The following is a 26209-nucleotide window of genomic DNA, read 5'->3' as shown; positions in this document are numbered from 1 at the left end:
AAGCCTGTCTGAATTACCTTCCTTCTAGACAGGGGATAAATGATGTGATTGTGCCCAGCATTTCCTCCTCATAGCATTTACAAGGATCTGTTATTTTGCCCTCTGTCTTCCTCGCTAAACCATGAGCTCTGGGAAGTCAGGGTCTGGTCCACGACATCGACCTTGTGCCCCCAGCACCCCCAGCACCTAGTCCCTGCATGGCACAGAGGAGATGCTGAATACATTTTTGTTAAGTAAACACAAAGGGAATGAATGAATGAATAGATGAATGAGTGTCTAGTTGGGTATTCACTAAAGACGTATACGTTAGTGGATATCGATATTTTCCTGTGATGCCCACATCCTTGCTAACGTGGTTTTAAAGCCCACTCACTGCTGCCCAGCAGAAAAGAAACACTGCGAGAGGTTAAGCTTACTTTTCATAGTCACGTATAATGAATGCACCAACCAAGTTCTAAAGCCTGCCCCTGACACGTTCTCCAAATTTCATAAATACAGACTTGAGGGGATCCAAAATTGGCCTTTACACTCTCCTAAAATCTTTGTTGGAAAATGCTCAAATAAACAAAATATTAATTTATTAACATTTGGAAAGCAAGGTTTACTTGCACTTGAAAAAGAAGAAAAACTACATTGATTTATTATGGTTTGCAGGAATGATTGTCAAAAATACTGTTCCGCAATTCCCAGTGCTGCTGCCCGATTCATGATGCTTGTCTGTTTTTCATTCTCTGAACTTGTGTGCAGAGGGGATGCTTCCTGGATATGGGTATTTTTGAGTTATGGTTGCCAGGAGGCTTATGGGTAAAGTCAGTCAGTCATTCCAGCATTATTATGTAAAGTATGGTAAATGTGTTTCAGAATTTCAAGAGGCAAGCATCCTTCTTATAAATCAACTGATGATAATCAGTTTTCAAAGACTACACTCTTGGGTTCCATTGCCGTTCCCTCTCCTGAATCCCAGTTTGCTGCTGCTTCTGTAAAATGGCCCCCATTCTTCTAAATCTTCTTCCCAGGGATCTATGCTTAGGTCTTTGGCTAACATTCTAACATTTCTGTAAACTTTCCAATCTTTAAGGCATGATTAGAATATGAACTGGAGTTGAAAATATCTTACAAACCATAGTGTGGGGTGTAGGTGTGCTAAGTACCACATTGGAGGTGGAGATCTCACCGTCCCCAGCCAAAAAACCCCGTGACTCCTTTTGCCACCCTTCTGCTACCTTCTCTGTCAAAATTCTGCTCAGTTTAGGGCCCAGTTCAGATGCCACTACTCACAGGAAACTTTCTTTCATTACCCCAAACCAGTGATTCTCTCAGCTCTCCTGCAAAGATATCTGCAAAAGTATCAGAATCACACCCAGAACAAGTGTTTATTTAACATTCATGGTGTTCCAGACCCCATGGTAAGTGTGTTAATATGTTATCTCACTTAATCCTCACCTTTAATTCTCAATAGTATCTGAGTTAAGTACCATTATCATCTATGAGTTAGGTATCAATAGTATCTATGAGTTAGATACCACTATCTTTTTATGGATGAAGCTCAGAGAGATAAAGGGACATGACCAGTGTCATCACTAACAAAAAACGGAATCTTGACTTCAATTCGGACTTTCTGGATGTGCAAACCTCAGTGCCCAAAGATTATATTATAATTTATGCATGCACTTATAATTAGTGTAAAATGTATTATTCTATAAATGTGGAGTACTAAAAGTGGCATATTTCTTTGCTTTCTTCAAATAAAATTAAAGTCATACATTTCCCACTTCTCTGAACTTGTGTGTGCACAGGACTCCTCTTGGATATGAATGGCTGATCCATGAATGGTGGTGGAAAATGCTTCCTTTCAATAGAACAGGAAAAGAGCCAGAACCGTTCTGCAGATCAGAATGTACAAGATGGCCCTTTTAGCCTTCAGCCCACACTGGTTAATACATGGGACTCTATTTCCCAAGCATCAATACCCCATTGAAGGACAAGATTCCATATTCTGGAGTTTGAAATCATAAAGCATAAAGTCCAGCCTCACTGGAAATTCCTTGCAAACTTTACCCCATCTGTCCTCTCTCCGGATCAGAGGCTGTGCCTCTTTGCCAGGAGGCTGAGAAAGGATTCAGCCCCTGGTCGTTACTATTCATGGAATGCCAGTCTCTGTTCCTCTTCCAGAGTCAAGATATTGTCCCTCCCTTCTTGATCATCACAGGCCACGTGTCTCTCTCTAATACCCGCTCCTATTCTTAGCATAGCCTTCTCAAGGAGATGCAGCTTCTGGAAAATAAAAGCCAGGAGGGCAGGATGTCTACTGACACCTGCTGCTTCTGCTATAATCCAACCTCTCTGTGCTTCAGGGTCAAATGCGTGCCTCCACATAATGGTCATCAATTGATTTTTCAAGCCAGAAAATGCACACCGACATTTTTGATGTCTTTTCCAGCCAGAGGAGGCAAATTCTTTGATTCAATGTTTTGTTTTGTTTTAATTGAGCTCTATTTAAAATTTGAGAGATTGCACATTATAGTCATGAAATCTGGGAAACTGAGGTGAGCATGTCTCACAGTGAGTATCAACTCTGTCCGCTTGAGATGCTCCTGTGCTTTCCAGGTCACCTGCATTTCCATAATTCCATCCTGATGTTCATCAGTTGGCAATAGATTTTCTTTGTAAGGCAGAAATGTCCCCTGTATTTATGCTTCTAAAAATGTGGAAATATATGACTTAAACCCAAAGAATTTCAAGTTTCAAGAAAAATGGGGAAAGTATTTTCCTTTGTAGGAGCAAAAACCATTCCTATATATGTAATGTATGTCTGATCTGAAGGAGGCAATCTCCTAATTCACTCACTGATGTTCCCTGCCTATCACCATGCTTCTCAGTTTGCACCCCATGGTAGACCTTCGCAGAAGAGCAGAAACACACAGGGTTGAACACACAGAAACTGAGGTATTTTTAAGATCATTTCAGTTATAGCATTAACCCAAGGCCTTCTGAGTCTACTTCCAAAATTGTGTTTATAGTCAGGCTCGCCTGGTAGGGCCAAGTCAGGAGAGGTCTGCCTCAGCATTTGTTCACCTTCCTCATCCCAGATAGAAAGTTCTCCCTCTAGATTTCTACTCAATTAATAATAATAAATGATTTTTTTAAAGACCCGATAGAATCCTGGTTTAAGACTCAATGTATCGCATTATACCTTCCATTCTTTCTCTAGCCTGCACTAATTTTCTATTCTCTGAATGATTTTAAATGCATAGTGAAAAGTAGATAGTAATAAAAAATACATTTAGCTATAATCTGATTCATTTATGTTCAATATTTTTGTGTCATAAAGAAGCATAGTAAGATCTTTGAGTGGCAGAGACCATGTTTTATGTGTTATATACTGTATTGTGTGTGTGTGTGTGTGTTTGTGTTTGTGTGTGTATCCCCCAGAAACCATAACAGAACTGGATACAAGCTGCTTGGAAATTTTATTTATTGATTTAGTGATTAAACTCTACATTTGTTAATACTATATTTACTTGTATACTTTTTACTCTTTGCCATTATTTTCACGAGCATTTGGGTCCCAGTCCTCCACCACCTTCAAGAATCACCCCCCAGGGAATCTCTGATTTACTAAACAGCAGTGACTTTAATAAAGTACCAGAGCAACCAGTGGCACTGTTAATTAGACCGGAGATCTCCTGACACGCTCGTCTGCTTTACTTCAGCACTTCCTCCATTCCTCAAAAGAGCTGTTAAGAACAAGCATTTCAAGTAGCTAAACTACTTTTGTTAAAGCAAATAGTCTGTGACTGGTAGTAGCTGGTGTGTGTGTGTGTGTGTGTGTCTATGTCTATGTGTGTGTGTTAGTGACAGACAGAGAGAAAGAGAGAGAACCAGAGACAGAGAGGTGACTGTCACAGAGAGCGCGCTCTGAAGGTGAAATTAGTGGAATCTTCAGAGTTAGGTGGGGAGTCGAGTAACTTCTCGTTTAGGCAAGGAGGTTAATGATCACAGTTCTAGTGTTTCTGGTAGCGAATTCATCCAGTGGCACCACGCCAAGTGTCAAGGAGACAATAATGAAGAAGAAGTATAAAGAGAAAAGGGATAAAAAGTAAACTCTGACTTATTCTCTTCTGTTCCAAAAAAGCAAGTCCAAGCTGCTCTCTTCGTGTAGTTATTTGACTGTTCTGAATGAAGACCATTTCACTGAGGAGTATAATTCTTTAAGGAGTGCACCATTTGTTTAAAACCCCAAAGTTGAGTGAACTTCAAATATTATACATTTTTGCTAGTGGAATCATGGCATTTTCTAGTATAGAACTGGCACATTTTTGTTTCTTTCATTTTAGAAAAATTAAAACTACCAATGTAAGAAATATTTTTCCTTTTCTCCTTTTTCCCTCAAAATTGGTAGAAGGGTAGTCTCAAGAGATACAATCGCAGTGATATATTTGCGAGGCACTGACTTCTGAAAGTTCAAGTTCTTGTGATGCTCTTTTGAGTGTTCAGGCTGATCTGTTTCCCTTTCACATGAAAAACCCTAACTGGCACAGACATCATACATGTGACTCCACATTTGCCCCTGTATTTCACACTTCTTTTAATATGGATACAAAAATGTCTTTATCAAAAACGTAACAAAAATTTTTTTCTCCTTCCACATTTATCTACCTCCCTCATAAGCTAAGATGGAGAATGTGAGGAACTAAAGTGTGTGTGTTATTTTTTCTGGTCAGTAGACAATTTACTGCTCTACAAACAGAGCTTAAAAACCCGGCGGAGCAGATTTTAGATGACATAAACCAAAAGAGATGTTCTGGGAGTTTGCAGTGGGAGAAAGTGAAAGTAGTGTATGAATTCTGTTTACACTCTGAATTCCTTAGAAGAATCATGTCAAAGAATCAAAGAGTTCACCCATTTTTATGCAACGTACTAAGAGTTTGGTCAAACTTCAATTGTAGATCATCTCATTGTTTCATTTCCATTTGTATCACAGGTTCTTCTTCCTCTGCCCACACTTTTTATACAATAGATATTATTTTACTTTATTAAGCATGTCTGTATGTAGTCTAATAACAGGGTTTTAAGTGAAATGAGCCAGAAAGAGAAAGAAAAATACCATATGATATCACTTATATATGAAATCTTTAAAAAGACACAAATGAACTTATTTACAAGACAGAAACAGACTCACAGACATAGAAAACAAACTTATGGTTACTAGAGAGGGAAAAGGGTGGGAAAGGATAAACTGGGAGATCAAGATTTACTGATACTAACTACTATATATGAAATAGATAAACAACAAGTTTATACTTATAGCACAGGGAATGATATTCACCATCCTGTAGTAACCGCCACCCACACTTGAAATGTTTGGACTCCCCAGGGTTCAAGCTCAGTTTCGTCTCATCTCAGGTTCCTGCTCTCCTAGGTTAGAATCATGCAGTCTTAGGGTACCAGCCCTGCCAAAGGGCCCTATTCTCAGTCTCTATTTCCACTAAATCTCTAGCTCCAGACCTAGAATCCCAACTGTCCACTAGCTTCCCAGTTAGGTCTCAGAGCACTTCCAAATTAACACAGTCAAAATTTAAGTCCATGCTTTCCTATTCAACATGAGATGTTGTTTACCTTTGTCTTAGTAACCCATGCTTGAAGACTTGGAGTCATCATTAAAACTTTTGAGATGAAAACTGGACTACATTAAACCTATCTGAAAAAAAAGTTAAATGACTACAAAATATCCACCCTATAATGTTTAAAACCTAACCATCTTGGGGCAGGTAACTGTCCATTGCCTATGTGACAGCCCATTTATCCCTGAAATACAATTCTGACGTCATTTCCAAATATAAGGAAGCGACCCTTTGATGTAAGGGAAAGAAAGGACCTCTGTAAGCTCATGGGAATCCCAAACCTCTTCACTCAGTGACTGATCTAGAGGACGTTTCTCAGGTATGACCAGCAAGATGAAAGAGAGAGTCTGCCACATCAGCTTGTGACCACAAGCATAATCGTCGAGGGGAGCAGAAGAGAAGAGTTAGGAGAGGAAGTTCCTGGGTCTTCAATGATGTATCTAATCAGTCACAAGATTCCTGGAGCTGCCTACCTCCAGATCCAGTGCTATGGCGAGTTAACAGAGGCCACCATTACTTTAGCTACTGTCAATTGGTACTCTGTGGATGAAAGCATTTCTGTTAATTGTGCGAGGTCCTTCAGGATTCTTTCTACCTGGTCCCAAACTACTTTGCAGTTTCTTCAGTCAACCTTCCCCAGCCCTTCACACCAAACCCAGCAGGATTGGACCCACAGAGTTTTAGGTTTTCATTTAGAAGGCAGACGCCCTTCTTCTGCATCCTCCTTGTGAGCATCTCTTGATGTTTCAAGTTCTAGCTCAGATGTTGTCTCCTCAAGCAGTGACCACTTTCTGTATCCCCCAAAAGCCTCTGCTTGTTCTTCCTGAAATCATGCCCTCCCAAGAAAAATTAATTTCTTTCTCCTCTGTTTTGCATGCTATTTGTATGTGATACATTCTATTGCCATGATCCATCCATCTGTCTTGCACTTACCTTTGAGCACCCGGATGTGAGGATGTCTCACTCATCATTGTGCTCACAGATCCTAGAACAGTGGCTGTAACATAATAAACACTCAGCTAACACTTCTGGGTTTAATAAAATATCTGTGGTCACAACAGGAGCAGATGCTGTTCATGATTTTTGGACAGAACTGGTACAAACTTAGATAACCATTAACAATATACTGATAACAGACCTAAGATAGATCATAATTCCCAAGTGACTAATGATGTCAAAGTTCTTTGAGAGTAGCTTTTTTTCCCCCGCAAAATACTATTTGTTCCCTACATTCTTTTCCTTTTTGACGAAATGCACAGATATCTTCTTCTCATGTATCTATAGCTATTTCTACTGTATTATCATAAATATATTTTTAAATTTCTGCTAAATTCACAGCACATTCCTTCCCTGAGATTTGACTCATGCTGTTTGAGCTCATGATCGGTGCCATCACCAAAGCTTTAGGTTACACTTTAAGTCTGAGGAAGCTATTGCTCTGCCCCCATGTGGGTACTGTTCTAGAAACATACTTTCCCCAGTGCAGAGATCATTCATCCTGTTCCAGTTTTAACTTAGGCACGATTGTCAGAGAGACCACAGGCTAAATTCATGTTAATTGCTTCCCAAGATGAATATCAGAGTTGAAAAGAACATTAAAGGATTGGTCTTTTCTTCAAAGCTCTAACACTCTTAAGGAATAGAAACCTGAAAACTACAGGAGGTTGCTTGATTATTTGCTGTTTATCTCAATTGACAGCTCTCTGTGAGTCTGTCGTGTAGATTCATCAGTTCAAAGCACACATAGTCTGCTTTTTAAAAACTGATGTTTAATAACATTTGTCTACCAACAGTGCAAAATTGCATTTTTGCTCATTACATCAGATGCCTCATATTTACTCTCTCTACTGCCTTCAGATGGCCTTTGCTACACTTTTATCCTCAATTTTAGTTTCTATTCATTTTCCCAATTGTCTAAAATCTTTTAAAATTTATTTCTTATTGAAATGTAGTCAGTTTACAATCTTGTGTTAATTTCTGGTGTACAGAACAGTGATTCAGTTATACATATACATATTTATATTCTTTTCCATTATGGGCTATTACAAAATATTGAATATAGTTCCCTGTGTTCTACAGTAGGACCTTGCTGTTTATCTATTTTATATATAGTAGTATCTGCAAATCTCAAACTCCCAGTTTATCTCTCCCTCCTCACTTTCCCCCTCTGATGATCACAATTTTGTTTTCTGTCTTTGAGTCTGCCTCTGTTTTACAAATAAATTCATTTGTGTCATTTTTTAAATATTCCACATATAAGTGACATTATGTGATATTTGTCTTTCTCTTTCTGATTTACTTCACTTAGTATGACAATCTCCAGGTCCATCCATGTTGCCGCAAATGACATTATTTTATTTTTTATGGCTGAGTACTATTCCATTGTATAGTCTGAATCAAAGGAGGCATGAACTCTAAATCACTTCAACTTTATACATTAAAACTGCTTTAGATGAGACGCTAGGATTTTTTTTTTTTTTTGGAAGAAATTTAGTAGCAGATGGTCAGAGTTGTCAGGGCTGCTGTGTTGCACAGCTCCAAAAAGTACCACTCACTTCTCTGTCTCCATGTGAATAATGTTCCCTGGAGTGTACCACACACTGTGACCTCCTTTTGTGTGAAGGGCTACTTAAGGTGTCTCTATGAGTAGATACAGAGATATCTGTAGTTACGGTTCTCGAAGTGATAATTGCATAAAAGCATTTTCTAGAGACAAGAAGACTTACTGTCCGGGAGAGCGTTATCTTTCTTACCTGAGCTGTGGTTTCCTGCTAACAAGGTGGGGCTCACAGAGCATCTTCCCATTCTGCTTGTGACCACGGGTGGCCCAGGTGTTCCATCCCATTCCTGAGCTTTGATAGGCTCTCTGGAGGAGGATGCCCCATGGTGGCCTCTCTCTTTGCTGTCCAACTTTGGTATAGGCTCCGTGCTGTGGCTTCGGACTTTCAGCTCCTCTGTCGATTCTGCATATTAACCAAATTATATTCTGTTAACAAAAGTCAAATCCTTCCCAGATCCCTTAAAAGAAATTAAAGAATGACTTTCTAAAATATTTTTAGAATGTTTTTGGAAACTTGGACCTGTGTGGGAGATTACAATACTTAAATAAGACAGGGACAGAGATCATGGATTTTTCTCAGCTGGGCAGGTTAATATTCCTGGGAAATAGTTCTTTCTTTGACAGTGGAGAGCCCTGATGAATCTCGACTATCCTTTAGTAACTCTTCCCTTGTGCTCATCTTCAAGGAAACTTCTTAAAGAGGACTTTACACTCGTTCTCTCTACTTCGGCATCTTTCTTTCATTCTGCTACCCACTGTGACATGAATCTAGCCCCACCGCTCTGCTAAAACTGCTTTTGCTAGAATTGCCCAGTGTCTTTTAGCTGGCAAATTCAGAAGACATGTTTAAGCCATTTGATACCCCTTTGATGACTCTCTTATGTATGTCTTCCGTTCTCTTGGCTTCTATGATGGTGTGTTCCGTCTTATGCCACTCCTGTGTTAGTCACACCTTCTCCTCCTCCATGTGTCCCTTACATGCTGGTTGTCCCCAGGGTTCCACCCTCATAACTCTTCTTCTCATTCTACATCTACCCTCCAGGATTCAACTAGCAACTGTCTGATGGCAACTGGCTCCTAAGTAGTGATCACAAGCCTGTACCATTCTCCGGAGCGTTAGACTCAGTTACCCAACTGCCTGCTGGATGACTCCATCTGGATGCCCCCTGGATCATACAAATTTAGCATTTCAGATACTGGACTGATACCATGTCTTACTAAACCAATGGTTCCTTCCGACCTGCCAACCATCCAAGCTAGAAACTTACCTGTATGTTTCTTTCATGGCTACTCCTCAAATCCATCAATCTGCAAGTTCTACAGATACTATTTCTGCATGGCTTGCCCTCCCTTCTGTTGCCCTTTGTATCATGTCTATCTCAACCATTCTGGTTCGAGCTCTCATCATCACCCTTGACTTATTGCAACTTGTCTCCTTGCTTCTGTCCTTGGCTCCCCCAAAATATAAGCTCCATATACTGTCAAAGTGACCTCTTTCAAATACAAATCTGATCAAGTGTTTTGGGTTTTTTTGTTTTTTTTTTTTGGGAAAATAGACACCATAACCATTCTGTAAGGCATGTATGGAAGCATGTAGTAAATTAAGATGACTTAAGAGTGATACCCACTTGCTATGTTCAGAACCGTGTTATTTCAAAGAACCGATGTGACAGCCATTCTGGAATGCACGTAGAGAAATGTTTAAAAACACATGTATATAAAAAAATATGTATATGAAACCCTGCTTGCTTCGTTGAGAACAGTGTTATTTCAGGGAATGGATGTGATCATCAATCTCTAATGCACATAGAGAAGTGTTTAAAGACAAAAACAAACAAACAAAAAAGAAAATCTGTTCATAGTGTGACCCTGACTAAAATCCTTCCAGAAGCCTCCTGTTACCCACAGAAGTACGTCTAAGCTCCTTATGACCCACAAGTTTCCCTACCATCTCTCTTCCCGCCTCGCTAACTTTTTACTTCCCACCTGCACACTGTATTCAAGAAACATCAATAAACTGGCGGTAGATTCCTCCTCTCCACTCCACCTCTAACAACAGTGCAGTTTTCTGTAGCTGTGTTCTCTGATCTCACCTCCTTTGAATACCCTTGTATCTCATCTTTGATTGAGGAATCCTTGCCTCCATCCTGGTTCCTCAATTTAAGTACGCTCTGAAGCCTCCCCCATGCAAATCCCCACCCTAGGATGGGACATGGTCATCTCTGCACTGACGCTGTGTTAGAGCATTTTTCTGTGTATCTGCTCTTCTCAAAGGGCCCTGAGTTCTTTAATTGCAGGGTCTAAGTTTTGTTTTTTGGTTTTTGTTTTTTTTAATTTCCATTTGGTGCCTCCAGCACTCAGCATATTGCTCAGTAGGTATTTAATTAATTCACATATTGAGTAGTTTTCCCAACTCCTCTGGCGTCTTTCAGATGTGTGTAGGAAATGCCATATTCCGAACAGAACAAGGGGACCATAAGTGTTATTAATGCCTTAAAGTGGCACAGAGCTGTGGTATTTTCCAAAATCTGATTCTCTAACAATCACAAGTGGTAAAATTCACCACAGCTTGAAAGTTTAATTCAAATACAGCATCTCTGAGAAAGACTATGGTAACAAATGACAGAAATGGTTCAGAGAATCTGTATTTTGTTTTCTTTGCATGTAGGTTCAAACACTCATCAACTCTCAGCAGTGTAATAAGATGCATGTCACACTTCAGTTCCCTAATATTTGAATCTGTGGGCAGAGATAGAATAGTTTGTAATACAGTAAGCAGCTGGGAGAGGGATCTTAGAAGCCCAGCTTGGAGCCCTGGCCATTGTGGCCTTATGGCTGCTGACCCAGGACGCTGAGCCCCTGGTTTCTCCTCCTGGAGTTTCATTTTACTTAACGACAAAATGGAGATAATATCAGTGTTGCCTAATTTTCCCAAAGTGTGAAGGATCTAATAATATCCTACATTTTAGAATACTTTAAAAAACTAAACAGTGCCACATATGTCAAAAGTAGTTTTTTTTTTCAACTGTAGCAATTTGTCCTTTATGAATTTATTTAGTCTTTCTGCATTTGTATTAGGTAATCGCTGAGGGACTACATATACGAATGGAAAATTGCCAGATCACAGATAAAAATAGAATTCTAGAGGGGAGAGTGTAGATCAGTGGCAGAGTGCATGCTTAGCATGCACGAGGTCCTGGGTTCAATCCCCAGTATCTCCATTTAAAATTTTTTTAAAGTAGAATTCTAACCCATTATCCACAGTAGCCAGCCCAGGAAGCCAACCTACTATCTATAAGTCAGACTTACAGGAATTCAGACCACTATCTCTAGTAACCAATCCAGGAAGCCAAACAATATTCTGTGTAACAATTGGCCCAAAGCAGCCAGGATGTGATTAATCACTGACAGCTCCCCTAAGTTTTGGCACTGTTTTTTTAACACAGGACCAAGCACCAGAGAAAGTCAAATATTCCTCTAACCAATGACATAGAATGCCCTGCTTCTAGTCAGGCTGCCTGTAGTTTCCCTTTGCCAACAGCCTCCACTGGGGGGCGTATATGAAGCCTTCCTTCTCTCCCCACTGTATGAAGCTATCCCACTCTTCCTGCCTTGAGTCCCTGCCAAGTGGAAGTGATGGTGGCTGACTGCCTGGCTACAGCAAGGTCTGAATAAATAGCCCCATGTGCCCTCATTTGTTTGGTCTTCATTTATTTTCACATTGCTATGGTCCCTTCCAGCTCCAAGATGCTATGCAGTTGTGCAAATTCATGTCAAAAATACAAGTCCATGAGACAGAACTTAAGCCGGGAGGGCAATACCACAATAACACCCTCAGAAGGATCCCTGGGTACATAAGCTGAAGTCCCATTTTGCTGAAATCAAATATAAGAAGTCAAAATATTTTTAAACTAACACATTCCAGCAAATAATTACCACAAGACAATTTAACCAACACTTGCTTTTCTGTGCCCTGAGTCAAATGGAATCAAATCAGTATCAGAAAAGAACATCAGAGACTATTTCCAAGCTGTTTATTCACAGTTTCAAAGAAAATGTAACTCTGGCTTCCACATGTCACAGCCTCAGAGCCTAATGACCCATCTGTTTCACCCCACCTTCTCTTCCAGATTTAAAACGAACCATTGGGATGTTTGCTTGATTATCAACCTCTACAGTTTCTTCCACTGCCATCATTAAGCAGTTACCATTTCTCTTTTCCCTTCCCTCTGTCTCTGTCTGTCTGCTTGTCTCTCCCTCTCTCTCTCTCTCTCTCTCACACACACACACACACACACACCCCCAGTGTCTTTTACCACTGGAATTGAAACTACCCAAACTGGGAAAAAAAAAAAAAAAAAGGCTCTAACTTAAGACTGGGTCCAAAACTGTTCCTGCAAGTTTGGACAAGATTTGAAATATGAAAGGCACCCCCACCAACCTCATTTCTTTGTTCTTATTCAAATTACCTGCATACACAAACCAAGGAAGTGTCGTTCAGGTCCCAAACCTCAACTAAATAAAAGCCCAATACAGTTTTGGGAACAAAAAGGAGTCTTTTTTTCTTTCTTTCTTTCTTTCTGCTTTGTTTTCAAGTCCCAGAGGTTAGTATTCAGTGAATTTTGGCAGGTGTATTTAGAGAAACCTGAACAAAGGTTTGAAGAAATCATGCTACTCAGACTTGTAGCTTAACTTCTGCCTCTTAAAAGAAGGCAGAGCTGAAAAATCTGTAAGAAAATCATAAATGTATTATTGAGCATTTTATTGGAGAATAAGCCTGGTTTCCCATGTATATTCAAGAACAGCTTCCTACAAAATGCATTTTCTAATCAAAATAAATATGAAAATCTTCAAAACAGCTGTTGAAAAGAGGCATGGAAAGTGGACAATTAGACTAAGAAATACATACAATAAGAACTCTTGAAAGCCCAGAGAAACCTATTCAGAGGAGTAAGGATGTACTTAGCCATATTCACACATGTCAATGTTTTTTCTTAAAGCCTGTTGAAAATAAAATTGATTTTAGTAGCATCAACTTTCCTGAACAAGAATAATTTTAGGTACTGTGGGAAATTTTTATGTGGAATCTAAGTTCTTTTGATGTTCACAGTTAAGCCCCAGTGTGTGACACAGGGCCCACTACACAGAACTTGCTCATCCTCTATTCATCAAGTGTTGACTATTGATCTAAAATCTGATTCTCGCATTGAAATCTTATCTTGCTATGAGAAAAAAAAAAACATATAATTGCATTACATTTGCCTTTCAGATTGTGTGTTTTGCTTATCATTGTCTTAGACATCTTACGCTGTTTAAGTTGAAGAAGAATAAATAAGGACAAAAGATCAGGAGGCATCTTTTCATGACCGAAATGTTCTCTACAGGATTCCAAACCACCAGACTTCACGCTGCTAACTCTGAAGTCCCTTCTCAAAGTTCTCCCATCTCCGGCCTGCTTATGCTGCCTCTGAGTCTACAGCTGTCTCTCCAGCTTCTAACTCAGTCTTCTCTCCTTCCTTGTCCTGGGCCACCTGCAACTGAGGCAAGAAGGAAGTGGGCAGGGTGCAGCCATTCAAGGAATGACACAGCAATTAACACCAAGATGGCGGGAGATTCAACTCCCCAGTAGGCCTTGAGGCCCAAGATGGAGGATGATGTGACTTCCAGTAGACCCTGAGCTTCATTATATGCTCACTGTAATATATTAACATGGTAAATGGCACTCCCACAGGCGCCATGACAGTTCCAAGGCTGACCTTGAAAGGTCAACAAGTGGGTGATGGCCCAATTCCTGAGAATCCCAGCCAAGCCCCCTTCCCCAGAGTAGTTGGAACAATCCTCCCATTTGTTAGCATATGAAGTTGCTGAGGTCATAAAAACTTACAACCCTCACACCCCGTGGCCACTCTCCTTTCTGAGTGAGACAGACCTTACTTTGTCTATGGAGTGAGTAACTACTTTTACTTTAAACTAAACAGTCTGCACTCTGTCTAGAAGTACGTGACTCACTGAATAAACCTACCTTTACTCAACTGTGGCTCGCTCTTAAATTCTTTTCTGTGCAAAGCTAAGGGCCCACACTTGGCGGGGCATGTCCCAGGGACTCAAGTGAGACCTGAGTCTCAGCCATCCTCTCGTCCCACATTTATTCCTGTATCACAACCACTTGGCTCCCCAGGTGTCATGGTTTACACCATCAGCTCTGCTGCCCACCCAGATACTGAGTTTTCCCAGAATCTTTGATTCACTTTTCCTCATCAACATTCGCTCTCTCAACAGTGAAACAGTGACTCATTCTTATAATGATTCTTATCAATCTCCATGACCTAAAAATCCCTCTCAAGCTCTAGAGACAAAGAAAACAATTTGCACTGATGGAACTTTACATATGGCTGTCTGGGGAACCACACCAACTTACAACTGACAGTATTATCCTCTCTCCAAACTTGTTCTTTTTTTTTTTTGACTAAAAAGATCATGTAATTATTGATTTATATGTCTAGCCTCCCCACCAGATCATAAGCTTCTTAAGACTAATGACTACATCCTTCATGTTGGTACCAAAATCTGATAGCGTCCCCAGTGGAAATCAGCAGGATGAGCGGATGAATACTGCTTCTTCCTGCAGGACAGTGAGCTTATTAGCTTTTGCTCCAGAATGTAACCATATCTTTGACCATGACTCATAGCCTTGCCTCCTGCCTCTCCAATCTAACCAGCTCACGGGTCATGGCATGAACCAATAACCTTCACTGAAAACATGAGTTAATTACTATACCCAAAATTAATTTTTTGTTAACCCATACATGTTTCTAATTGACTTGCTAATGATAGACCAGATAACAAGTGATATGTCTGAGAAAATGAATATTATTTGGAAATATGACCAGTAACATGGGTTTTTTTTGTGGGGGGAGGGGGACACATAAGATTCCATTCTCCTTTTTTTTTTTTTTTGAAGTATTTAAAAGGATTAATTTACCTTGTCATTTAATTGCTTCTAGGAACATCTACATGACTCAGATTGTAATGGAGAAGGACCCTGTGGGGCCTTCCAGGGGACAGCCCCTCCCCAGTACCCTCTGCTGGAGCTCCTCTCTGAAGTGCCCAGATAATAGTATCTCATGTATATTTCCTGAGTGTTTCAGATGCTAAAAACCCGCCACCACAGGGAAGGAATTAACTACTTGGTGATGGAGGGCACATGGCCCTCAGACCTTCTGGCGCCTGGGGGTTGATAGTGTTGACCTCCCTGTTACCTAAACATCAACCAATCAGAGAGTTGTGCACGAGCTGATCAGGTACCCTGAGACAAGCCCCCACTCCCCTCATCTGGCCTTCGAATATGCTTTGCTGAAACCCTCCGGCGAGCTCGTGGTTTTCTCGGGCATGAGCCGCCCTGTCCTGCTTGCTCAGCCCTGCGGTAAACTCTCTGCTCTAAACTGCAACGTTTCCATTTGTTTGGCCTCATGGTGCATCAGGCACATGAACCTGTATTTGGCAACAGGATGACTCAGACAGAGGGTTTTGTATTTGTGGTTTGTGACTGCTGTTGATCTCAACATTTCACACTCTCACATAAGGATCCCTTGGTTACAAAATATGGACTTAATTTTTCCTGGCAATATAGGGACCACAGCTCATGCCGCTGATGAGAATTCGAGCTTCCTGTGGAAACAAAGAATGCTTCAGAATTGTCCCCTCATATTGGTATAATCATGAAGACCAAAGTCTCTCTATTCTGTTCCAGCAGCTGAACCATGGAAATAATGAAAGATGATCAAGGCAGGTTAATTAGGCAGAAAAGACAAGACATTTGAACTCGAAAGGAGGCACTGCACAAAACTGCATTGTCAGGTGGGTATTAGACTCAATCAGCAGATTTTAGGGCTGAAAATGACCTTGGAAATCACAATCACAGCAGCTCATTAAAAGCAAGGTGTGAGTGTACGTCTGCAGACGGTCATCCCGCCTTTTGGAGGTTAGTCCCACGGAGCGAAGGTCCGTATCTCATGGAAAAGCTTGACTCAACTGAGAACATACTTAGTTGCTAGAAAGCCCTTATACAGAGCTCTCGTTGGCCTCCCTCCAAGCGCCACCATGTGTTGGTTGTTGGTAGTCCTGCTTCCGGAACAACTCAAAACTAGTCTATTTCTGTTTTTAAGTAAACACCCTTTAGAATCCAGAGTGAGGGAGTCTGTCTCCCCTTGGTCATGTCATCTTCAGAATACAAATCGCTCTCTCTGTCACCCTGGCCTGGACACTAATTGCATGTCATGGTGTCTTTTTAAAACCGTGATGTCTGGAGCCAATCAGAGCCAGACACGCTGACGTGGGTTACCTCCGAGTCCAGGTGGGTGCTGGGGTCCTCAACTTGTACTTCTATTACTCCATCTCCCAAGGCCCCAGGGAGGAGAGGGCACAGGCTCCCCTGTCTGCACAGTGAAAGGGCACCAGGGAGCAGGGGCAGTTTTTACATTTTTTAATGATTGCTTCTGTCTCGTGTGAACTCTGGCATTTGAGGTCAGTATTGTCCATTCCGACATCTCAGGGATGCCCTCTCATCAAATAAATACAGAGAAAGAACAACGGCTCAGGCGTCTAGAGAGTCCATGGTTTTAAATAAAATAAGAAAGAAAATCCAGGTTTGTGTTAAGAAGGCAAAGAAAGTGAAATCTTGTTGTAAATAAAATAGATGAGGCACATTATTTAATAAATAATAAAATAGTCGAGGCACATTGAAGCGGAACAGACTATGCAAAGAATCCTAATCGTTTTACAGCTGTAAAAACTGCTCAGAGCTTTTACACAACTTGCTCCAGGTCACACAAGTGGCCATTAGTAAAGATCTGACAGTTTTCCTGACCACCGCCCAGCGTGTACCTCTCACCATTAGACACGGGAACCCACATACTGACTTATATTCAAAAGTTATTTTTTTCATGGTTGCAAACAATGACACTTATTCATAGGGCCAGAATAATAAATAGAATTTTCAAGGCCGTGCTTTTAAAAACTCTCAACCAAATGTCCACAGGATTTAATTTCTCCCTTTTTATCACGGTGTGTGAGGATTTTAGAGATATTGCCAAATTCTCCCTATCTAAAAAATCTTCATTGAAGTCATCGGGCATATCGCAAACGGACACATTTTAGTCACACTCTATTAAAGAAATTCTAGCATTGCAGGGCAATGAGAGACCATACGATTAAGGAATGCAGTCTGTATTTTTGTTTGTTCTCGTAATGCAGAAACCAAGAGGACCTGTGGGCAAAGACTAGCTAGATGCTGACCAATTCTGTTTGTTCTCTCTGAGCACCCAGGAAAGTCATACTTCCCAGCATTCCTTGCAGTCAGGGAGAGCCACATAACTGAGTCGTGGCTGTCAGAATGTGGGTGGAAGTGACGTATGCCACCTCCAGGTGTGGTCATAAAACTTCGCACAAAACCCTCATCTTCTTCCATCCCTGTCCTGCTGGCTGGGAGTTTTTGAGGTCCTAGGTGCTAGAAGAGCCATGAGATGGAAAATCTCCCATAACTAGGTGGAGAAAAGCCCATTTTCTGCTGAAGCCATGAATTCATTGTCACATATCTGTGATGTGTGTTATGGACATGAATGAGATGTACGTCACACTGTATTAAGCCGGGGAGGTTGAGTTGTTTGCTATGGTAGTTGGACTACTTTTACACAGATGTCAATAGATAGTATTTCTCATTTCCTCTCATGTAAGATATATTCTAAATAGAAAGTCCTTGAGTCTCTAATGAGGACAACATTTTTATTGACACACTGACCGAAAAATGAAGAGCGGAGAGATGAGTTAAACTGACAGATACGGTACGCCAATTCAACAAGCAACACTTTTCTCTTTGCTCTAGCTATAGTAAAAATACTTTACAAAACTGATAAATACATCTTTATTGGGTATGTAATAAATATTTTAAACACTATGACTTCAATAATCATGTGCTAAATGTACTAATGGATGAGCCCCTGAAATGACCGTTCAAACAGATTATATAATTATTTGTATTAATTTGAATGAAGACCATGTCATCTAATTTTTTTTCCAAATTAGTTTTTCATCCAAAATAGTAGCAAAGAACAAAATTTCTAAGAAATGATTTTAAAAATCAGCTTATTTTTAAAATAGTCACAAAGAAAATACTGACCATTTCTTTAACATAAAAATAACTTAGATATAAATTAGGTATATTTAGAAAAAAATTCAAAATAAATCAGAATATTTTCTCAGAACTACAAAGCAGTAAACCATTCTGGAAGGTGGTGGAGAGGATTTAGAAGCCATTCTCAGGTCCATTCAGTAAAATCTTCTTGAGTCTTGATTTTTTTTCCCAGATAAAATTATAAATTTGAAGTAAATTATTTCTAAGTATCCTCCTAAGTCTAAAATTGTATACCCTTATGTTACCAAAGTTCCTACAAAGAGCAAAATACTTCATGAGACTTCAATAATACCACTGTGTCTGTTCTAAAATACACCTCTACTTTTATTTCAGTGTTTTACACTCTTGAAGGTGACTTTTTTGTAGTTTCATAATTCCTTTTTCAAGTAAAACAAACTGAACTCTAAAATAAATTAAGAAAGTGAGATCTTAAAAAATACCAATGATTTGTTTCAGAACATTTGCCAAGCTAGTATCTAACTTTTTTCTTGTCACCTGATTAGAAGATTTGAACTATATAAGGACCCTGGTAATATACACACACAAGAAAATGCAGATAATATCCTTAAAGGAATGTGCATGTTTCCTAGTTACTATTGGTCTTAGGTCTTTTTATAAACAATTTTTAATGTTTATATGTAATGTAGATGAATTTGTGACTACCTGCCAGATGAAGACCAGATTTTTTTTGGAATTCAAACTCTATCATCTGCTCAATGACAAGATAATCATTTTTTATGCACCAACCTCATTGTCTGGTCTTAATCTGATGTCAAGATTTAGAAAGAGAAACACCAGACGAGGTTACATTGAGATTTCATTAAATAACTACTTTGAACCCAGAGTCAATTCTCCGCATATTAAAAATGGAACATCATTGTCGAAAATGTCCTTATTGTTCACCAATCCTTTTTACTTCAAAATAGTGCAGAAAATGCAAATATCTTCCTATAATTTACCACATTGAATATTTATGCCCACATTCTCTAGGACCCCCATAATGCCAATGGTGGGCTTTTCCCTGTTCCTTCCCATTTAAAATCTGACAACACTTTGGCTCATCTCACTTCCATCTACCTCCAGTTCTTCACGTATTTGATAGAAAGGCTACCAATAAAAATCTCTTGGACAAAGAGAATATTAAAGCACTTGACAATTCTAACAGAGTTTCAGTGTTATAGAAATCTTTGAACCTGGATCAGTCGCACATTTTGGCTTAGGATGTTTTATGATACATCTTTTGACAAATTCCAAAATCATATGCAGACAGTTATAAAAGACCTGACACTGGTGTCATGCTTAAGTAGGACACAGGCAGCAGATTAACATGAAGCTAACAATCTAAAAAAGAATCTTCTTGAAGAAAGGAGGCCACAGGGACTTGAACATATGTGAGCTTTACATTTTTTCTCCTCCTGCTCTCCCAGTCACAGCACTGCTGAGTAGAGACCGGCACAGTTCAAAGATCTCTGGATTTAATTATTTGGGCAACTTGGCCCTGGTAATGGTTCCACCATGATCCAGGTGACACTGAGTATGTTGTTTTACTTTCTCTAGTTCTGTGCACTCCTGTCTCAAAGAAGGGATTTATACCGTAACGGCTCTAAGATGCCCTCTGGATCTGAAATTCTATGAGGGGGGCCAAAGACCTAAAATCATATCTTTTGTTTCCTTAGTTTAAGGTGAAATGGGATTCACGTCCACTTTAAATACACCATAGAAGTGGTATTTGATGAAAGTTTCCCGCCACCGAAGGACAATATTCTGAAAACTACAATTTTGGCCTATTTTGAAGAGATTTTCAAACTAATTAATGATACCTCAGTATAGAACAGAAGAGGGGTAATTTTACATACAAAATATCCTTAGATGCTGCTGACAGCGTGAACAATCACAAAGCCAAAGCGCAGAAGGAATGATGCCAAGTCCAAGGAGAAGTAACAATGGTATGAGCAGAATAAAGAGACCACAACCATCATCTGAGTTGCCCTTTTACAAGTTAGTCCAGAGGATTTGGCTTTATGAGCAGAATCACTGCTTACTAAGGCCATTGGGAGAAAGTAGACCAATTATCTATTGGATGCAAGGAATCCAAATTAACTTTTGCCTTCCATAGGAAAAAGACTGTGGAATCCTATTGATGCCTCTACCGTGTCTGTTTCCATCTATTTTTTTAAGTGGTTATGTCAGAATGACCCTTTGAACAACAAGAAAGAAAGAGAATGACTAGAAAGATCCAAGCAATACTCTGTTGCCAGACATATAAAGATTGGGAAGACTTTTGTAATGTAGAGTACTTTTATGTGTCCTCAAGATTGAGTTAATGGGCATAGGAAATTACTATTAGACATTTGGGATCACAGCTGAAGTTCCTGTTGCATGGGTTATTGCCACATTTTTATAGAAATGGCCTTGATGTTTTTGGAAGATATAAAATCAGTACTAATAACGTAGGAGATGGATTCATACCAGCAATTTGGAAACCAAGGGCAGAGCGTTCATACCTCTTAATGCCATGATCTGGGGAATCCCAGACATAGCATTTTACAGTGTAAACAGAGTTGTCTTTAGGGTTATGAGACCCTGGGTACCAGTTCAGACTTAGCCCTGATTAACTGTGAGGCCTTGAGCAAATCGCTTTCCCCTTCTGAGTCTTCATTTGCTTATCTTCAAATGAGGCATCCAGACTCAAGGATCCTCAGGTTTAGGATTCTATTGATAAGTACCAGAATACATGCCGTACTGGAGGTTCCGATCCTAGCTGCATGTTAGAAACACATAGGTAGGCTTCCAAAAGTATCCATGCCTGGGCCACAATTATATTATATCACTGAGGGTGGAGTCTAGATGTTAATAATTTTTGAAAGCTCACCAAGAGCTTCTCAAGTAAAGCCAGTGTTCAAAACCACTGTTCTATACTTAATGGAATGATTTTAGCAACATTTAATATAATGTTCATTATTCTTTTTGTAGACTGCCTGGGTCCTTTATTTCCCCAGCTTTCCCTATTTTAGCTGAAAGCATTTTAATTATCCTTCTTTTCCCAAGAGAAAGAGAAAAGAGCTGGGGACAAAAGACAACTAATCTATTTTATATTTTTTTAGAATTCTTTGGAAAAAATTTTACAGGTGGGGAAAATGTTTGACCACCTCAAGTTTTAAGATGAGCCCCATAATTTTATGTACATATATATGTATATTATGATTATTTCCCCATCTTCATAAGCAAGGAAAGATTGAACTGCCAACGCTAAGAACACACACAAGCAACCAGTGAGTGGGTGAGAATTTGTTGTTGAATTTTTATTCTTTTACTTGGCTTCTTCAGTTGGGCTGCCTTATAAAATGATAAGGAAACTCGCAGTTTACGGAAGAAAGCCAACTTCTTTACATCACTCACCAAAAGTCATTTGAAGATAAAAAATCATTGATCTAAGATCTCCAAAGAACACCATACTTACTTCTCAGTGTTGTCTGTTAGCTATGCCTATGATTTTTTATAAAAAGGTCATAGTTCCCTCAATTTTTGAAGGAAAGACAAGCTTTTTCACTCACTCATAGGTGGAAGGTGTGTGGGTTGTCGAATATATGCACAGGTGCAATCAACTTTAATTAAGACTCAAATCATTTTCATAGGCAGATGGAAAAATGTTTCAATCTTCTTTTAAAGTAACAGAGGCATTCAGGCACTAAAAATATTAATGCATGGGAAGAGAAACATCATTTCCATTCTTCCTGAAAGATGTAATTCTGAAAATACATTCATAAATGTTTCTGAAACAAATGCTCAATGTTAAGAAGAATAATCTCTTCGTCGTAAAGGGTAATCAGAATAATTCACTTCTATCAGGGTAAATGCAAAACTTAGAATGTGAAATCACACTAATAACCCTATTTAGAGGATTAAAGAAGTCAGCTATTAAAGTTTCATAAAAAGAGCATCCTTTTAGGGATAACTGATGGCTACAGAAATGAATATATACAGTATATTCTTTAAGATTTTAAATCACAGTTTCTTTAAACATGGTTAGAGAGAGAAATAGTGTTTGGGAATTGCCATTGGACAACTGGAATTTTTCATAGCATTCTTGGAGAAAAATACACAAATATGTAAACGTGGCTTTCTTAATGTTGAGAGGACACTTAAGAAAGCTGGAACTCTTTTCAGATTGTGTTTCTACATGTTATTTTTTTTCTCAAGTAATTGAATCTCTTTGCAGTTCAGTTTGTAACATGAAGGAGATAAACAAGACTATTTCTAATGTCCAGCAAATTTGACTGGGCTCCTACTGTGTGATTCATGATCTAAGGACAGAGAGTAGGGGGTCAATCATTCCCTTCTCCACTTGTTCTTTTTGAAGCTAAGGAAGATAAGATATAAAACTTCTTCTTTGGAATTTTCATGAGGAAACATCATTCTCTCACTCTATCTTTCTCACTCTCCATCTCTCCCTCCCTTCCTCCTTTGACTATCTTTCTTTCCGTTTTACGCCAGTCTCAACCTATCTAGTAGCCAGTATTGTAGTTGGACCACTCCTTGTGGTTCTTATTATGATTACAAGACACCCTCAGCAACAACCATCAAGAAACTTTGGGGGGGAAAAAAAAGATTTATTACTCATAGGTCCTAGAAAGCACATGGTACCACACAGACAGAGAATAAGCACTGGCTTGGGTTTGAGGGTAGGGGCCTAGGTTTTTGTGGGCTCACTCTTTATTGGTGAATTTAAAACATAGAAGAAGGAATTTGAAGCCCAGGAAGAGAAAAAACAAGTGGACCCAAATGGTCAGTTATGAAATCAACCAAGATCTCTAAAACAAAGGAGCTTAGGTGGGGAGGGGGCCACCTGGCTCTTCAGTCCTGTGGCTGGCAAAATGTTAATTCAAGATAACCATCTTTCTAGTGGATGTTTCTGCAATCAAAGCTGGAGTCAAGTTCCTGTCCCCTCTTTTCAATTATTGTCATCACCTTTTCTTCACACTCTTTTACCTACACACACATATGAAACATGTATGAACTGTTTAATCACAAGTGCTAATTAAATTTAAAAATCCCTTAACCTGGATATCATTCCTTATTTCCGATGTTACTAATACTCTTTATTACTGTGATATCTTGTTTCATAAGTTATCTGGTAGCAGATTTCTTTGTGGCAAAAAGAATCTAAAGAATGAAAAAAGCCTCAGAGAATTCCAATATCCATTGTTTTGGGTTAGACTCATGTGTTAAAAAAGAGGAAGGGAAAAAGGCAAAAAGAAAATGAATAGGAGGAGGATGAGGGGAGACCAGTATTTGCAATACTAGATTCTTTAGATGAGGCTATGATTATGCCTCAAACAAAACCCACCTGTCTCCTGAGGGTCACCAGACCCAGCCCACTGGGGTGAATCAAGGGTGACTCAAGGATGCCCAGGCCTTTGTGAGCTTCAGAACCTAACGAAATGCTGTGATGTGGGCCAGGAGGGCCAGCCTGGCAGGGTGCAGAGGAAAAGGAGAAAGAGAAACAGAACATTTTTCTAAAACACTCAGCCCAAAAATCTGCCTGTCTCCTTTACTATTCATGTCTTTGTAAGAACATGTTTTTGATTGCCAAGTCTTCCACCAGAAGGTGCCTTTCCAGTAATAAACGTATCTTTCATCTTCACTTGACCTCTTGGGTTTTCTTGTTCAACATTTCAAAATAAAGATTCTAGCACCTGGAATCGTGCCTGGCTCACAGCGGGTATTTTATAAATGTTCACTGAATGAATGAAAGATTAATGGCTGTATATACATGGTTAAAATGCATATGTACTAATAGCACTAAAAAGAATAAAATATTTAGGAATATAATTAACCAAAGAAGTAAAAGATATATACCCTAGATGCTACTTCTTCCATCAGTTGTACTAGCTCACCCCACCCTAGCTTACTACTCTGGAATTTAGCATGAGGCCAGCCCTCCCTTTCCATCAGGGTGCATGGTGACTTCTTATGTGCGTACACGTTAACACGTGATGGGAACTCACCTGACCGTTAATAGGAGCCCCTCTCCAGATGGAGACCCAGTGTGCTCTTCCGTACCCTGATGACTCAGCCTCTCTGGTTCTGAGTCTTGTTCCTATTTCATACCCTAAAACTCAGGAGTCTAATGTGCAAATCTTCAAAGAAGTCTGCCATATACCCTATGTTCTTACTTTCAAAATCGAATCATGGTTGTGTGAAGACCTTTATCCTGGTGGATTCAATTTTGCTTTTTTTGTGGATTATATTTGAGTGCAAGTGGGTGCCTTTTAGGCCTTTCTTTCCCTTCCTCAGTCCCAGACCCAGGGGTTTCTGTTAATTTGAAGCCACTACACAGGTAGCTGAGACATGAGCCCACCATCTCTCAGGGGCACAAAACCCAGGGCGGGTTTCACTTATCTGGCTCAACAGCTTCCACAGTCTTCTCTATTCTTAGAAGAACTTTTAAAATGAATAAAGAAATAAAGAATGTGGGAGCCCAGGGAAACATACATTTTACACCAACATGGATTACGAGCCGGGCTCCTTAAATGTCAGCTACTAGTGAGTTGCTCTAAGTCGTCCATTGATTTCACACGGAAGTAGGTCAGGATGGCTTTTAACTGGAGAAGCCTCACGCTGCAGGTTTCATTTAACTATGAGGAGGGAATATTAAAAATTGATGTGCAAAGCGAACCTCTGCTTAATTAGCATCTGGATAAAGACTTTACTAAGAAAGCCATGGAAGTTAATAAAAAACGAGAAAATTGACGAAGAAGTATCTCAACAGCTATTTTTGTGTCTGTAGCCTTTCATTTATGAGAAGTTGAGGGATGGTCACCTCATGCCTTGCTTATTTCTGCTCGTTAATCTGTATTTAGGAGGTTGGCATTTTTTTCTCTATCTATGCTTGCACACATGTTTTTATACAAAATTTGTGTGTTTCTTGTTGCTTTTTCCATTGTTGCATTTTTCAAACACTAGCTAACCTTAAACTTTGTTTGCATGTTGACAAAGCACTTGAAAAGGAAAAGAGAGTCTGTCTGAATCTGCTTAGAAAGAACACTTTACAAATCACCCTTTTAACAGTCCTCCATCCACGTACTAAGTATTTTTCTATATTAAGCACTTTGAGTTTTTGGCTTCTACTTAATACATTGGTTAACACTGCCACCTATTTTGGAAGCAAAGTCTTTATTTTAAAAGATAAATGTGTCACCAGAAAAAGGAAAATACTTATTACATGTGAAAAACACATCGACAACCCAGTTATATTGAATTTGTTCTTCTGCTGATAACTCATCTCGCCCAGTCACGTCACCATGTTGCCCGGCCCTTCGAACAGTGAGATGGGAGCTTTGTTCTGAGAGCTGCTCTTTATAGGGTCAGGGCAGCTGTGCTCTCTCCGGTGCGATGTCCCTCCACCCTCAAGGGTTAGCTATCACCCAGCAGGCAAGAAGCAGCCCGCTTCCTGAGGGAACATTCTGCCCCATGCTTCGTGCTCCTCACATCAGGTATTGGATGAGCCACTTAAGATGTCAGATCCTTTACCCAAGCCCAACTGAAGAGAGCTGTGTGAACAGTGCGGCCTCCCTGAAAATGTAATTCATTTTTGGCCTGACTGCATTTTTAATAAAATATTTATTCTTTCCCCAGATATCTAAACACCAAATAATCACCCCTTCAAGTTGCACAGAAATTTCTAGTTTACAAAGTCTTTTCCTGAACACAATTCTCTTTCATTTTATGCAAGAATCCTCTGAGGTTAATATGAGAAAAAAAAAAAAAAGCTGATACTTGGAGAGTTTGACTTGCCCTAAAGCACAGCTGGTAGTGACAAATCCATCTTTTGAC

The 26209-nt window shown here is 39.6% G+C and overlaps 1 protein-coding gene across 3 annotated transcripts in view; it reads right to left on the bottom strand.

Annotated features, from left to right (window-relative positions):
- Nucleotides 1–26209, bottom strand: part of NYAP2 (neuronal tyrosine-phosphorylated phosphoinositide-3-kinase adaptor 2) — a 243778-nt gene that overhangs the window by 55914 nt on the left and 161655 nt on the right. For all 3 annotated transcript variants that reach the window (XM_064485218.1, XM_031452287.2, XM_031452288.2), the window contains one exon: nucleotides 8378–8587. In XM_064485218.1, coding sequence (XP_064341288.1) covers nucleotides 8378–8587 — 210 coding nt within the window. The remainder of the gene's footprint in view (nucleotides 1–8377; nucleotides 8588–26209) is intronic.

This window comes from Camelus dromedarius, chromosome 4 (assembly GCF_036321535.1).
Source record: "Camelus dromedarius isolate mCamDro1 chromosome 4, mCamDro1.pat, whole genome shotgun sequence".
Classification (NCBI taxonomy): Eukaryota; Metazoa; Chordata; class Mammalia; order Artiodactyla; family Camelidae; genus Camelus; species Camelus dromedarius.
This window is presented reverse-complemented; position numbering and strand designations above follow the sequence as displayed.